Raw genomic sequence first — 15,655 nt, 5'->3', positions numbered from 1 at the left:
TGCGTCTTCAGCCAGACCTGGGAGGACCATGTGTCCCAGGTTACCCAAGTCCTGAACCGAATTCGGGAGGCTGGGTTAACCGTAAAGGCTGAGAAGTGCAAGGTGGGGATGGCGGAAGTATCTTACCTGGGCCATCGGGTGGGGAGCGGCTGCCTGAAGCCAGAACCCGCCAAGGTGGAGGTGATCAGAGACTGGCCTGCTCCCTAAACCAAGAAGCAGGTCCAGGCCTTTATTGGGATGGCGGGGTACTATCGAAGGTTCGTGCCCCACTTTAGCACCATAGCCGGCCCCATCACTGAACTGTGCAAAAAGGGGAAGCCAGACAAGGTGATCTGGACCGAGCCGTGCCAGGAGGCTTTCCGGGCGCTGAAGGAGGCTCTGGTCAGTGGCCCAGTTCTGGCGAACCCAGATTTTGACAAACCCTTTATGGTGTTCACCGACGCCTCAGACACGGGACTGGGGGCGGTGTTAATGCAGGAGGATGAAAAGGGGGAGAGACACCCCATCGTGTACCTGAGCAAGAAATTGCTACCCCGGGAGCAGAACTACGCAGCCATCGAGAAGGAATGCCTGGCCATGGTGTGGGCCCTTAAGAAACTAGAGCCATATCTCTTTGGGCGACATTTCACCGTGTACACCAACCACTCTCCCCTGACCTAGCTGCACCAGATGAAAGGAGCGAATGCCAAGCTCTTGAGATGGAGCCTGCTCCTGCAGGACTATGACATGGACGTGGTCCATGTGAAGGGAAGTGCCAACCTGATAGTGGATGCGCTGTCCCGGAGGGGGGGCCTTGAACTTCCCCAGGGCACTGGGCAGAGTGACCCCGCTCAGTTCAGTCTTGAAGGGGGGAGAGATGGGATGGAGTAGGGGCTGTCTGTGTGGGGGATGGGAGAGCAGGGGGTGACTTTAGGTGAGGGACAGGTGCTCAGCCTGTAACTTGAGCTAGGCAGGGGGGAGGGGTATCAGCACCTTTGTCCAGGAAGCTGGACAAAGGAAGGGGCCGGCTGGAGGGAGTTGGGTTAGTTCAGCTTCGGTGTTGGGCTGGGTGGTTGGAATTCAGGGAATCCCAAGCTAGGGACTAAGTTGCCTGAATCCCAGTTGATTGAGGGGTCCTGGTTGTGCCTACAAACTCTGCTGTATCCTTCGTTCCTGTTGTCCAATAAACCTTCTGTTTTACTGGCTGGCTGAGAGTCACTGTGAGTCCCAGGAAGCGGAGTGCAGGACCGGACTCCCCCACAGACTCAGCAGGCTGAGGATTGCCAGTGTTTGAGCCTCTGGCCTACCCTATCCCCTTCCCGTCTGTCTGCCCATCCATCAGGTACTGCCACGGGCGCTTTACCATAGTGCCGGAGTATCTCGCAGTACCTGTGCTCCCTGTACCCCCTGCTCTTCTCTCCCTGAGGCAGGGGTTGTTTGGCCCAGCACCTGGCACTGCGGGGTCCCGATCTGACGGGCTCCTGGCAATGCAGCTAACCCATAACCGTTGCCTCTCCCTCCACACAGCTAGAGCTCACCATTGTCTTGGTTACTTGGCAGCCGTCTCTCTGGCCTTGACAAATGCAGTCTGCCCTGCTCAGAACCATGCCGAGATCGTTTTCCTAGTGTGTCCCTCCCCCCACATCACTTCGCTCTCACACCCCAGGCAAGCAGCTGGTTTTCGCTTCCCAGGCCCTTCCCTCCTCTCCCCACCTGTCTGTCCTCTCTCATTCACTACTCAGCTTTTGAAGCTCACCTCTGATTGGCCCATAACACCAGCCCCCAGTGTCCACTTGTTACTTTTTCAAACAAGCCACTTTGTACTTTCTCCTGCGCTGCCCCTCACGTGTGGGAGGAAACCCCCAGAGCCACTTCTGCACCCGCCTCCCAGTCCCTCTGCCAAATGCTCCTTTGCTGTGATGCTGCTGGCGTGCAGAGCCCATGGCCTGGCAGGCTGACCAGCACGGTCTCACTGTTCACTTGTGCTCCCATCTGCCTGGCTCTGTCCCTCTGGTGTCTTGTGGCTTATACGTGGGTCGGGAGCTCCTTGTGGCAGGGACTGTCTTTTTGTTCTGCGTTGTCCAGCTCCTAGCCCCATGGGGATCTGGCCCCGGACCAGGGCTCCCACAGTAACAATACAGCAAAAGCGGGCTGCCCCTTCCAGAAGAGGTTTTCAGGTGACAAGAGACCATGGAGGGAGGCTGAGGAGTGGCTGGGAAATGGCCTCCCAGCTGAACGGCAGGCTGGGGCACTGCCAGCGAGTTTTGCATGTCCGCAGTCAGTGCCACGCAGCCAGTCTTAAAGAGCCGCCTGCAGGGAACTTTTCTCTCCATCATCCCACACGCCCAGCTGTGCCCATCTGCCTGCTCCCTGCTGGCCTCACTGCTTCCCCTTTCTGTCTGTCGCTCAGTCAGTTTTCTAGGGCTCCCTTAGTTGCTGAGGGCCCTCAGGCAGCAGCCCTGCCTCAGTTACTCTACTTGTAGAGGCACGAAGCTGTGCAAGTCTTGATAGTCTTGATCAATGGTAAAGCCTCTGCCCCCTGACACCCCTCCTGTCACTGCTTGGATAGACAGGGTGCTAACAGGAGAGCAGAGGGGTATGAATTGGCAGCAAGGACAAAATGGGTTCAAAGAGACAGCACTAGAGAGCAGGGCACCAGCAGAGCCCAGCTTATGTGCCTGGAGTCAAGGAAGAATCAGCAGCTCGATCCCTTATCCATGCCCACAAAGTGCTCAGTGCCTAACTGCTGCTTGGCAAGCTGTGGCACCATGGGTGTCTGACTCACCCAGGGACAGCCTACTGCTGTCAGACCAAGCCTCCGGGAAAGCCGCTGAGCTCAGCCCCACATGCTAATTCCCACTTGGAAGGGTTTAATTAGGAACCTGCTTGGACACATCTTTGCCAAGCTGGGGGAGGCTGGGGAAATGCCAGGCGTGCCCTGCAGGATGCCAGCAGCTGTCAGTCCCATCTCCCGTGTCATGACTAATATGATTCAGCTGTCAAGCCACGTCTCTGTTCTGGCCGCAGAACAACACAGAATGCATTCGTGACCCCGTAACCTTCCCTCTGCCTGCAGGCAGCCTGGTGGGGTTGTGAGAATGAAAAGCCCAGAAGGAGACGTATCCCTGTACCCCACCCCCACAGGCTAGGAGTACACTCGCTGCCCCACAGTCACACCTCGTACGGGGCTGTCTCCACAGCAACCTCGAGAGATGTGCACAAGTCCCAGCAAGATCCTCGCCCAGAGCTGCCGTGTAACTGTGTTGTCATGACAGTTGCTCTCAGCGAAGCAAGAGCCAGAGCCTGGGGCTTGGCAAGTTATTTTGCACCTTCTATGTTTCCAGCAGCTTCCCCTGCACTATTCCACAGGAGATTGCGCCTGGCAGAATGCGGCTGGGCCCAAGCCATCTGAGCCAGCCCAGCCTTCACTGGTGAGTGGAGTCACCCCAGCTGCCCGCACCTCTCCCCCGGATACAGTTTAGGACACTGGGAACCATTCTCTCCTTGTAGCACTTGTGTGACTTGGTGGATAGGCTCTGCCCATTGTCAAACCCTGACTGGGAGGGGCCAATTAGCAGGGGTCTGTCTTCCTGTCAAGGATTGCAGGGGAGCCTGGCATGGCAGAATGGGGCTGCTGGTGAGAACGGAGAGGCCTGGGAGCACTGCATGCACACAGCCTCCCTGGGAGAGAAGCACAGAAGCCTGGCAAGGCGGCCCTCCGCTGGGTACCTACAGAAACCCGGGTTTCCATTTTCAGGCAGCCACTTATTAATTTTCACTGGCCTGGCCTGTGCCCACTGACCAGCGTACCTGGACCCCACGATCCCGGGGCCGGGGGCGGTGTTGGATAGCCAGCTGGCCATGCTTGCACAGCACCACCCCCATGGGTTTGTTCACATGGCACCAAGGACACCCGCAAAGCACTCACACACACACAAAATCCTTGGCTCCTGCATCCTGCTCCCTGGGTACGTCTACACTGAAGAGAAACCCATGGTAGTGAATCCCAGAGCCCGGGTCAGCTGACTCAGGCTCATCCTACAGGGCTAACCTTAGCAGTGGAGACTCTCCCGCTGGCCAGGCGTCAGCCCAAGCAGGAACAGTACCCCGCAGTGAAAACCCAGACAGCTGACACAGACCCTGCGACTTGCTGCCCCGGGTTTTGTTTGTGCAGTGCAGGTGTACCCTAGAGGCTATGGGGTCCCTGCCTTAAGGAGGGAGAGTTCTGCATGGAGCCCACATCATCGATTCAGCCCTTCATCTCTGGGGGGCCTTGGGATTGCTGAGCCCCTCTCCAGGGCTCTAGACAGCTGTGGGAAGCCGGAAAGGGTTCCATCTCCTCCCCTTCCTGCCCCGTGCAGAGAGCGTGCATGCCACTCACTGGTCCAAGGAGAAAGCTGGTTAATCCCACCTCTGGCTTACCTCTCACAGACACGGACCGTCCAAGCGGCGATGATCCACAGGGAGATGCTGAAGACCAGCAGCACGGTGCCGGGGCAGATGGTCATGAGAGTCTTCATGACGAAGCGTGTGTTGAAGTTGATTTTGTTGAGTGCCCCGATGCTGCGTGACGAGGCGTCAGTGAAGAGCTTGCTGTGCAGCAGCATGACCCGGGCAATCAGGTACAGGCGGAGGAACATGGGGATGGAGAGGATGATGTCCACATCAGCCTCTGCCCGTGAGGGCGCATAGGAGAAGGCCAGACGTGCTGTCCAGAAAAATTTGTACTCCCCAGGGATGGGGTGTATAGCACAAACCAGCATCTCCAGGCTGATGTAAAGGATGCGCTCATAAGTCATTGCTATCCGCCAGTCATCGGCGCCATTGTCAATCACGAAGAGCTAGTGGGACGGAAGGCACGTGATTAGAGACAGTACCCAGTTAGCGACACCCTGCCTTCCTTCCCATGGGCAACCCTGTAGGGCCTGGCCCCTGGGAACGGAGACCATGGGAAGAGCGTGAGGGAATTCACACTGGCTATAGTACAGGGTCCAGAACCCAAACGTGAGCTCTGGGCCCTGCCCCAAAGTGCCCACAGTCCAAAGAGCTGGAGGGGAAACAGGGGAGGCAGTTTGCCCAATGGCAGCAGTAGGAACAGGACCCAGGTGTCCTGACACTGTGGTCAGAGCTTGAGCCGCCCCTTTTAGGCACAGTCTTTCTTGGCTTGACTTGTAGCAGCTGGCCCCATGAAGCCATAGGACTCCCATTCTAATCTTACCACTGACACCAACCTCCTGCTAATGCTTGCTCAGGCAGGCAGGCAGTGCTGCGGGAATCATGTAAGTGACAGCAGCACAGATGGGCAGGATCTGGCCCGTAGCTTTTCACCTCCATCCTTGGGCACCTATGGTGCGCGAAGGTAACATGCTCACTTAGCCCTGTCTGACTGGAGCAGCGTGTGCCAGAGCCGGCTGAGCAGCCTGTGAGCAAAGCTCAGCAGCAGGGTCCCTGCAGTCAATAACGCAGGCCGGAAGGAGGGTCTGTAGGGAACTGGCTGAATTGCTGCACTCCAGCATGGGACAGCATTTGTCAACTCCAGAGCAAGTTCAAGGTCAGGTTTCTCCCGTGGAGCCCACAGACTGGAACCTGTTTTAGACGAGGTTATTTACCCCAGGAACAGAACACCTGCTGGCCGTACTGCCTTAGAACAAGGCTTTCATAGAATCATAGAATATTAGGGTTGGAAGGGACCTCAGGAGGTCATCTAATCCAACCCCCTGCTCAAAGCAGGACCAACCCCCAGATTTTTACCCCAGTTCCCCAAATGACCCCCTCAAGGATTGAACTCACAACCCTGGATTTAGCATGCAGCGTAGGCCATGTGCAAGACAGACCCATGGAGAGGGGGCCGGCAGCCCCAAAGCATTTAGGTGAGCTGCATGCCACGGCCAGACCTTTGCAGGCTGCCTTGGGGGGATCCCGTCTGGCAGAGCCTGGCCTGGGAATGGGTGATGGCCACCTGCTGGGCAGTGGTAAGGGGCCCAGTTAGTTTGGAGGCAGGGAGTGGCTCATGCAGCTTTTCAGCTGGCCACATTTGGGGAGGGACAGCCCATCTGTGACTCGGATACCAGCAGTCCTAGTGGATGCTGCAGCAGGAACCACCGGATAAAAGCTCTGGGGATTAGCAGGGGCCAACCCAGGAAGAAATGGAGATTGTGGTCTGCGTCCTGCACGTTTGGCTTGTAAACGCAGGGACAGAGTGCTGTACCCGGAGTGCAGGGCCCACCTCACTGGTTTCAGGGCCCTTCTCCCCCCAGCCCCCTTGCACTGGATGCTGGGCGTAGCAAGAGCCATGCCCTGCACTGATGAGCTCCAGGCAGGAGGGGAAACAGAATCCCAGGGAGGGCAGGTGACTCGCGCAGGGCTACCCAGCAGGTCAGTGGCAGAGCCAGGAATAGAAGTCAGGTCTCGTGGCTCCCAGCCTTGTGCCTTATCTAGCCCATGCTGCCTCTCTGGAGTGCACAGCAGAGCCTGCAGGGGGCCCAAGGCCAACCCAGGGCTGCAGAGCTCAGGTGGCCCCACTGCTCTCAGTCAGCCTAGCTGCGTCAGCCAAGGAAACGCCTGAACGGCCTTCCACCGAGTGTGAGGAGGGGCTTTGTCCAGTCCCCTTTGCTCTCAGGGGCCTCCCCTCCCAATGAATTTGTTGCTCACTCTGTGCCTTAGAATGGCCCAGCCCCCAGTGCAGAACCTGGCATCACCCTCACCTGCTGAGCACTGCACTGTCAATTAACATGAATGAATGAATGGCTCCTTAAAGGCCCCCCTGCTCTTAATTGCTGATGGACGGGAAAATCAGAGCAACACAATGGGGCAGCCAGCTTTTCAACAGCAACATTAAACACCTAGACACCCTGCTGTCAGGAAAGAGCCCATCAGGTTCCCATGGCAGCAGCAGGTTCATCCTATGCCAAGCAGTAAGGAAGGACGGGCTAAGGAAACAGGGTCTCCTTGGCTTTGAAGGTCAGGCTGGCTTGCGCTGGGGACACCGCACTGGAAAGCACCAGGCCTGGCTCCTGCAAACCCTTGTTTATCTGCATAGCTCTTGCTCCCATGGGGCTTGTGAACCCTGGGCCCCCAGGCTGTGTATGTGGGGCTCCGATGGGGCAGTGCATTATTGCATTTATTAAGCACTGACCATCACTCAGCTCCATGAGACACGCAGAGGGAGACTTGGTCTCTGCTCCACAGAGCTTACACTCAAACCACTTATTCAGCTCCTTTTTGCTAAGTAACAGCCCAGTTCTGCCCCCACCACTGCCTGGCTCAGCAGAGCTTTGGAGAGATGCTACAGCCAGGAGTCCTAGGCATGATAGCAGGCTGGCTGCTCGCTGGGTCTCAGGGGGCAACATCCAAGGAGTTCCCAGACTGCCAGAGCGAGGGCAGCAGCAGCACAGAGATGGCTCCGGGCTCAGACACAGATCAACCAAGCAGGAATCTCCTCCAACCACTAACCCCTAGACTGGAGAATGAACTAGAGACCAAACCTGCATAGGTCTGGGGGGGCAGATGGGGATTCCTCCTCAGGCTTTTCCATCCCTGGTTTGTGATTCCTAGCAGCTCTGTGGGAGAGACAGGCACGCCGACCGCCGTTAGTCACTGACAAACAGCTCTCTAGCGTGAAGAATTAGGCTTGCCAGAGCCTCAGACTGGAGTCGTGTTTGCTGAGGCGTCACCCCCTCCCCTTTCACTTTAGTCACACCGATGTTACAGCACTGGGGGGGGTGGGGTTGGGTGCAGGGGCCCGGTACGGTTGTCCCTCCTTTCCCCCACTCTCAGCAGCCACATAAGTAATTAGAGCCCCCGCAATACTTGCAGTCTAAATAAAGACACAGTCAGAGGGGAGCACGGAAGATACTGTCCTAGGTCCTGCAGCAGGCAGCTCCAAGACCAGATCTCAGGCCTCCTGGCCACTGGATTCCTTTGAGCAGATCCCAGAAGATACTGGCTCCCATGCGAGCAGGACCCCTGTCTTATTTCCCCATTTGCCCAGCCAGGGGCAGCACCTTACACCTGCTCTGAGCAGCTCTGCCTGGGGCTGGGTGTGAGCATCCTTCTTGGGTGAACAAAGCCACAGGCTGACTCACCCAGCTACTTGGTCTCTTTCCCCTGGTCTGTTTGGAAAGCTCCCCAGCTTGGAGCTCCTTTGTTTAAGCAATTGTTTATAAAAACGCTCCAAGCTGGCAGGACGATGCTCAGGGGTGCGAGCAGCTGACAACCCATTCCTTCCTGCAAAGGGTATTACAAATAAACAAGCAAAGGAAATAGCCCAGAAGCTGTTTGCCTCCTTGTGCGGGGAAGTGGGGGACGCTTTCATGTTTGTTTGCTGTAACCTTACCCCACCAGCAGGGAAGTGAAAAGGGAGTGTGTGTTTTTTTAAAGCTTCTGCCTTTGTAAAGTTCTCTCCAGCATGCACACTGGGAGTGCACCATTGCTACCGGGGTTTCCATGGAAACCACATCCAAAGTCCAGCCATATCCAATTAGGCTTCCCCAGGCTTGCTGGCAGGGAAAGGCTCAAGCGCACTTGCCCCAGTGGCTAGGAAACAATGATGCAGCTGGAGAATGCAGCAAGAAACCCAGGAGAAGGAAGAAACTCTGTTAAGCAGCACAGGCCTGCACCCATCAGTGTGGGAGAAGTTCCAGTTAGGGCAGCTCTGGCATTCGCTGCCACTTCCTGCATGCCCTCTTACAGCTGGGGATTCGAGTGTGCCTCAGCGTGTCACAGGAGCGCAGGCCTGGCTCCTATGGGCCTTCTCCTTAGTGCTCAGGGCAGGGCTATTGAAAGGAGCCTGATCCGAGCTCTGCTTAGGCCCTTGACTTCACTGTCAGCGATATGGGGCCATAGGCCTGGGCAGCTGGGCACGTCCTTGCGAGCTGACGTTGCAGCGCACGTCTGCATAAAGCTGGGACTTTCAGCACAATGATAGCTGTAGTACACTCCATCCAGGCTGTCTGGCTCTTTCAGAGCCCAGCTCCCCTGGGACCTTCCTGCATGTTGCCCTCCATCTCTGCCAGGGCACAAGCAGTTCCTCTTGGGCAGCCTGGAGCCAGCTCCGGGGTCTCTGATCCTCAGAGTGTTTTGCACCTACATCAGTCACAGCCAAGCCCTTTCTGAAAGCCAGCCCTGCCACACACTGGCTCGCCTTCCGCACAGCACGGAGCAGGCTGAGCCTGGGAGGAAGAAATGAAGCTTGCTCAACAGGCACCAGGAACCACCTTTAGAGCAGGCACAATCCACTTGCTGAGGGGCTGGATCCTGCTCCGTTAAAGTCAAGGGGAGCTGTGACGAACTGGGAATGTTCTTAATGTTTTCTCTGAATACTGTGTTGGTGCCTCAGTGTCCCCGATGCAGTTCTTAAGTATCTAGGTGGGGGAATAAGGGTGTGTGATTGAACATAAATGCCTGACACTCTGTCTCCTAGCAACTGATGGCCTGGGCCCCTCCTCTGCAAAGGTGCCAACTGAAGGTGTTGGAGACAAAGGGATCAGGTGACTTCCTGGCCCGGGAAAGGAACTGAGCAGAGAGGAGGGGCTGGAGGGGGTGGTTAGTCTGGAGCTTGCTGGGGAGGAGGAGTGAAGTGCAGACAGGGGGGTCTGGCTCACTGCCCCCCAGAATGGACCAGGCCAAGGGATCCGGTTCGCTGTACCTACAAGCTCTGTTTTAGACCGTGTTCCTGTCATCGAATAAACCTCTGTTTTACTGGCTGGCTGAGAGTCACATCTGACTGCAAAGTGGGGGTGCAGGAACCTGTAGCTTCCCCAGGATCCCGCTGGGGCGAGCTCGCTGTGGGAAGCGCACAGAGGGGCAGAGGATGCTGAATGCTCCAAGGAGAGAGCCAGGAGGTGAAGCCGTGTGAGTTTCTTGCCCTTCAGACAGTCTGCTCCAAGGGAGAGGAGGCTCCCCAAAGTCCTGACTGGCTTGGTGGGGGGCAGTTCCAGAGCATCTCCCAGGGACTCCATGATAGAAGCAGAATAGGACCTATAGGTCTCGTGTGCAGTCGGGATCAGTCCCGATTTCAGCCATCCGTGGCCACACCCATACAAGCCCCAAGTGCAGAGTTAACTGCTATTAGCCTTGATTTGGTAGGTGCAAGCTCCCCTGGTTTCAAGCAGGGTTTGGCTCCACTGCTGCCCTCAGCAGGGGCTTTGCCAGTCTGTGGTGGTGCAGCTGTACGTTGGGCCAGTCCCCCCGGGGCCCAGCCCTTCGAGAATGGCCTCGCTGCTTTAGGCGCTCCCAGTTCTGCAAAACCCTCCAGCAGATACTTAATTTTAAATATAAGAGGGCACCTCTGAATCTGCTCCCCTGTTCCTGGTTAGCTCTCTGGCTTAGTCTGCTGGGGGAGGCAAAGCAGGATGGAGTTCAAAGAACAAGGGCAGTTTGGCATCCATTCCCTTTGGAAGCTGGGCAGCTCTCCCCCACGTGCGCCGTTGAAAATCTCCTCCTTACGTTCTCACCTACAGGTCATGGAAGATGGAGGCGCGCAGTGGGGTCACTGACAGTGATGTTGGCCATGTGACTACAATGCAACACACACACACCCCGGTTCATATACATGCCAACTCCTGATGCATCCTGCAGCAGCAGGATGAGAAATCCATTTGCGGTTGCCAAGCGAGTGCTAATTAATGAGACACAGAGGCAGAAAATGGGAGAGGATTCCGTTTTCCTTTCCCGCGCCTGGCCACAAACCAAAGAAAAGAGCCATGCTTAAGGCAAGTTCTCCTTCTACTAATAGTGGGGACGCGGCTCCCACCCCAGCCAAGCCTCCAGCAATTGCTCCCAACCAGCCTCCCAGTTACTATCTGCTATCGTTAGAGCCGAGTTAAAATCCAGTGACAAAGGCTGGAGTGCACAGTTGGACTCCAGCCATATGTGCGGTCTTGATCCTTCCAGAGGGCCTGGGCAGTGGAGAAGGGCCCTCTCGGTCTGCCTATTTCCACCCCGTGCCCTTCCTCCTGGTGCCTGGAACACGATCTGCATTGCGTCTGTTGCTCTGAGTTCTCACACCTTGCTCATCAGCAGGGCGCTGGGAATAAAGAGAGGCTGGGGGTACTATCCCACAGCACCCCTAGCCTCAGCCAGTCCACCACCAAGACACAGCCTTACAGGAGTGCTACTGAGGCAGGCACTATCATTAACTGCCTAGGAGCCAGGGATGTTCTGGGGGGCACTGCCAGCTCTCCCTGGAGTTAGCTTGCCTAATACTTTCCAGTATAAAAGATTCTTTTGTCCTTTTCTTTGAAAAGCTGTAACATCTCTGTTGTTTGCAGCAAGCCTTTGAAATGGGGCAGGCACAAAGCCTTGACACGGGCATCCTGCCTTTTGCTAGTGCCAGGCAATTCCATTCAGCTTGGCCTGAGTTATAAACTCTTTAAAAAGTCACTATTACCATTCTCTCACTTGTGATCCGCAGGCAACATTCTGGCAAGCTGCCAGTAACACTGACCACCAACGCTCTGGGCCCACGCCACGGCCAAAACAGCAAAGCACCCGCTGCACTTGGAACCCAGGGTGAAAAGAAGTTTGCGCAAGTCCCCTCTGCGCTCTCTGTCTCAGTTTCCCAATCTGTAAAATGGGTTACCCATCTCCTGGGGAGCCAGGACGCTTACATGATTAATGTGCATCCAACACAGGGAGAGGGGAAATTATTGTGTTTGTTCCAAGCTTTAGTAATCATTTTAGGAGCACCTCACTGGCCTTGGCCAATGCCTGCTCCTTGGGGAGCATGGAGCCCACACTGGATACAAGAGGCTCGGCACTGCCACTTATGTATTGGGACAGGGGCCCTGCTGTTCTCTCCCCCCAAACGCCTCTGTTACAGGCCAGGTTCTGGGTCAGCTAGCAGCCCATTTTGCTCAAGAACTGATGGCTCGGCCCTTAAGAGTGAGGTAATTGGTTCATTAGTATTCTCAGCCTGCAAGCCATTAGCTGAGAGCAAGAAACCCCAATCCCTGTAGGAGAGGAGAGGCTCTCGCATTTGCTCTTGGAAATCAGTGCACATCTGCTCCCTGCACTGGGCATCCCTGCATGGGGGCTGGGGCAGGGAGCAGCAGACAAGCTTCACCCCATCTGACCTAATAACACAACCACTGGCAGATTGGTAGCTCCACACAGCCTGCCAGCCAGAGATGCAGCATCAGTCCCCTCCATTCACTGCAAGTTCTTCCACAGTACTGGCTTGAATTAGGAAAAGCAATGGGTCCCTGCCCAGTTGGTTTTTAGACCCCACAACAGAGAAGGGACGCGGCTGTATCCCAGTCCTCAGCCAACCTGTGTCCATGCCTTGGAGTTTGCTTGGCTGCAGCCTGGCTCAGCCCCTCCTTCCGTTGGAAAGGTGCACCTCCACACTAAACTGCTGGCCCAGCCAGCAGAACGTTCAGCACATCCTGATCATTTTACCGGAGGTAGCTGGAGGTGAAGCAGCTTCATGTGACTAAATAGAACAAGCAGTTGTGGACAACCTAATCTCCCCAGCTGCTGCCTTCAGCCTTAAAGCTGTTTCCCCCCAACCCTTCTGCTCTGGTCTAAAAGGAGGAGTCCAACAACAGAGAGTGACATTGTCCTCTCACCTGCACCCCTAGGTCTGCACTGAGGACAGTGAGGTCACGCTGATGGCAAGAGAGGAGGCAGAGACGGTCTCACACCAGCTCTGTGCAGGATCTGGCCCACTTGGCTGGGGCCTCTCGCTGTTACTGGAACGTAAGTAACACTTATCATCAGCCTCTCCTAAGGCGAGACCAGGTTCCCTTGTCTGCAAAGGTCACAGGCACCAGGCCAACTCTCCTTCTGACGGAAGGAGGGATTCAAAGGGATCCAAACCTCGAGGGAGTCAGGACAGGGCCCTGGGGAAGGTGCAGTTCCTCAGAAAGCAACTTGCAGCATCCACAGCCAGTACCCTCATCTGCTCCACCCGCTTTCAGCCCCTCGTGAGCAACAGGCTCAGTCACGGACAGGAGACGGAGGGGAAACGCTCATGCCTTGGCCTCGCCTGTCCTTTTCCTCATGCCAGTGGTGGTGGCTGGAGAAGCTGCCTGTTCAGGAAGCCACTCATCCTCATTTGGTTAACTTTGTAGGAGTGGAGCAGCAAACGGCCCTGAAACCAGAGGCTCAAGTACTCCCAAGTTCCCTAATGTGTCTCCGAGCCTACCCCATCCATGCCTGTGGGCAGCTCAGCTACAGGGCTGGAGGAAGGGCTCAAAGTCTTTCTCCAAGAATAATCATGGGTCCTCATTCATCTCCTCCCATTAGGTGTTCATTCAGGCTTAAGCTCCCCTTCCTCCCCCAGCTGTTTCCACCCCAAACCTGACTTAAAGGGTACAAGGAAAATTCCGCCTCAGGCTCTGGCTGCAGTGTGCTGCCAGGATTCTGGGTGAGTGCTAATGCACCACCCTGGGCTCCTGCAGTTAGCATCCGGCTGCTAGGCCCTTTCTGGAGGTGGCTGTCAGTGGTGCTGAACCAAGCTGCATGGCCTGAGCTGGGCTCCCTTAGCCCCGTTACACAAGCTGACAGGGTGGGGGCTCAACTCAATCCCCAGCTTCTTGAGAGAGAGGGAGCACTTGGTCCTGTGTCTGGCTGTGGGTGCAGACAGGCCAAGCCTGTGGCACCGGCGGAGCTGAGCCCCAGGCCAGACAAGGCCTGAGAGTGTAGCCATGCTGCCCACACCCAGCTAGAGCCTCCATGGCAGGCAGGGTGCAACAGATCCATCAGAGCCAGGCAAGCACTCAGCAGTCACACACGCTCAGCAGGTCCAGGGGCTGCATGTGCATCAAGGCCTCGTCAGGGCTATAGGAGCTGGCCCAGGCACAGGCAGGTCCCCTAGATGGTGTAGGTCAGTATAACCATCTAAGCCAATGAAGTTGGCTTACACCTGCTGAAAATCTGGCCCAGACACTCTCGCTAGGTTTGAAGACATCCTCGCTGGGAACTCGAGCTAAGACCACGCAGCTCTGCCACTGACTGATTCTGGGTTTATCTACCAGGACCTGCCCCACGCACGGTTACGGGGTGACAGTTCTGTGCTCCTCCACCCAGTGAGAGCCCATCTCATCTCCAAAGGGAATAGTACTGTGCAGTCAGCACCCAGTAGGATACTAGTGTCAGTCTGTGATGGGGAGCAGGAATGTCTCAGCAACACCTCCACCCCCATTCTTGTTCTAGCTGGGCCTTGGTGCTTTCCACTGTCCAGTTCCACCAGGGTCGGGTGCTTCCTTCCCTCTCATTTCCCAGAGTGCAAGCGCTTCCTTCCCCCGAACGGCCTTGTCTTTGCTGACAGCTCCCAGACACAGATAAATGAGGATCCCTCCCCAAGCAATCACACACTGGAGGCGCATGTGCTGCTCTGCAACTGGATAGGAACAGCTCAATCCAAACCAGCCAGGCTAGGGGAGTGCTGTAATATATCACGCCCAGCCTCACACACGCAAACCAACTGACAAACAGCTGGGGCTGGAAGGGGGGCAGCCCATTCAGCACCATCCCGCTAGAGTGCAGCTCCCAGTCGTCTCTCCCGCCCTGCTGGGGGCACTGGGCAGAGCAGGGGAAGGGCAAGGGTGGCTTAACCCCAGGTCCTGGCACACTCGGCAGGCTCCTGGCAGGATCTGCAGTCCCCAGGCTACCCAATCCCCTCAGGTGTAGTATGTGCATGACACCTGTCACTAGGCTGTAGCTGAGCTCAGGGCTGTATGTACACACAGCGAGAGACCCTGCCCTAGGACCTCAGTGTGAATACACAACCCAGAGGGTAAGAGAAGGGAAATGTGATGGCTGCCATTCTATAGCTGGGAGATCAAGGACCAGGCCAGGTTAAGACACGGATGTGCACAGCAGGTTGAACGTTGCAGCCTAAGGGCCTGGTTCAATGTGACAGGGCTGCACTAGAGCCAGGAGCTGAACCCAGCTCTGCCCACTCCAGGCTAGTGCCGCATTCACAAGCCCCTTCTCTTTCCCCTTGGGCTGCCATGCCAGCGGCCTCGTAGCATCAGAGAGAATAAGGACTCGTAGATCATCTAGTCTGACATCCTGCATAAGCCACTTACAGATGTTTGCTAACTGTGCATTATCCCAAACAGCCTGGATGGCCAACAAATCCTCCAGCCCTGTCCCACTTCAGCTGAGCCGGAAATGCCCTGCTGGGAGCTAGGGGCCTGACCTGCACCCATGAAGGGGTTAACATTACTTATCCTGGAGGCAGGAGAAAGGACCAAACTGATTCCTGGGGCAGGGAGAGGAGAGGTGCTTACTAAAATAAAAAGAGGCAGCTGAACACACAGTTTTCCATAGGTCACGGCCTCAAAGCAAAATAAGAGGGTATTATTCATACAGCAAAACCATTGCAGAAAAGAGGGGAGCTGGTGGGAGCAAGAAAGCTGAGTGGGAGGAGACAGGCATGGAGAGAAAATAATGTAGGTACGGAGGGAGTCCCTCCAACTGGCGGGGTGGAGGGGCAGTTGGGGATGCATTGTGTCTCAGACAGTCCAGGATTGAACCCTCTTTGCTGATGCCTTCTGTAAAAAGCATTATGTGCAAATCAGCATAAATCGCAATGAATGATAACAACAGAGTGTGTACCAAACTGGTGGTGTTTGCATGAGAGGCCCCACTCAATTGGCAGGTGCTGGGCAAGGGTTAAGTGAGGTTTGCTGATTCCCTGATGCAGGGGGAGGTAACAAGAAGCGAT

The 15,655-nt window shown here is 56.0% G+C and overlaps 1 protein-coding gene across 1 annotated transcript in view; it reads right to left on the bottom strand.

The window, feature by feature from the left end:
- KCNN3 (potassium calcium-activated channel subfamily N member 3) overlaps positions 1–15,655 on the bottom strand; it is a 64,786-nt gene that overhangs the window by 38,578 nt on the left and 10,553 nt on the right. The window contains exon 2 of the mRNA XM_032789390.2: positions 4,402–4,820. Within this exon, the coding sequence (XP_032645281.1) occupies positions 4,402–4,820 (419 nt within the window). The remainder of the gene's footprint in view (positions 1–4,401; positions 4,821–15,655) is intronic.

The sequence above is a fragment of the Chelonoidis abingdonii genome, chromosome 11 (genome assembly GCF_003597395.2).
Source record: "Chelonoidis abingdonii isolate Lonesome George chromosome 11, CheloAbing_2.0, whole genome shotgun sequence".
Lineage (NCBI taxonomy): Eukaryota > Metazoa > Chordata > Testudines > Testudinidae > Chelonoidis > Chelonoidis abingdonii.
This window is presented reverse-complemented; position numbering and strand designations above follow the sequence as displayed.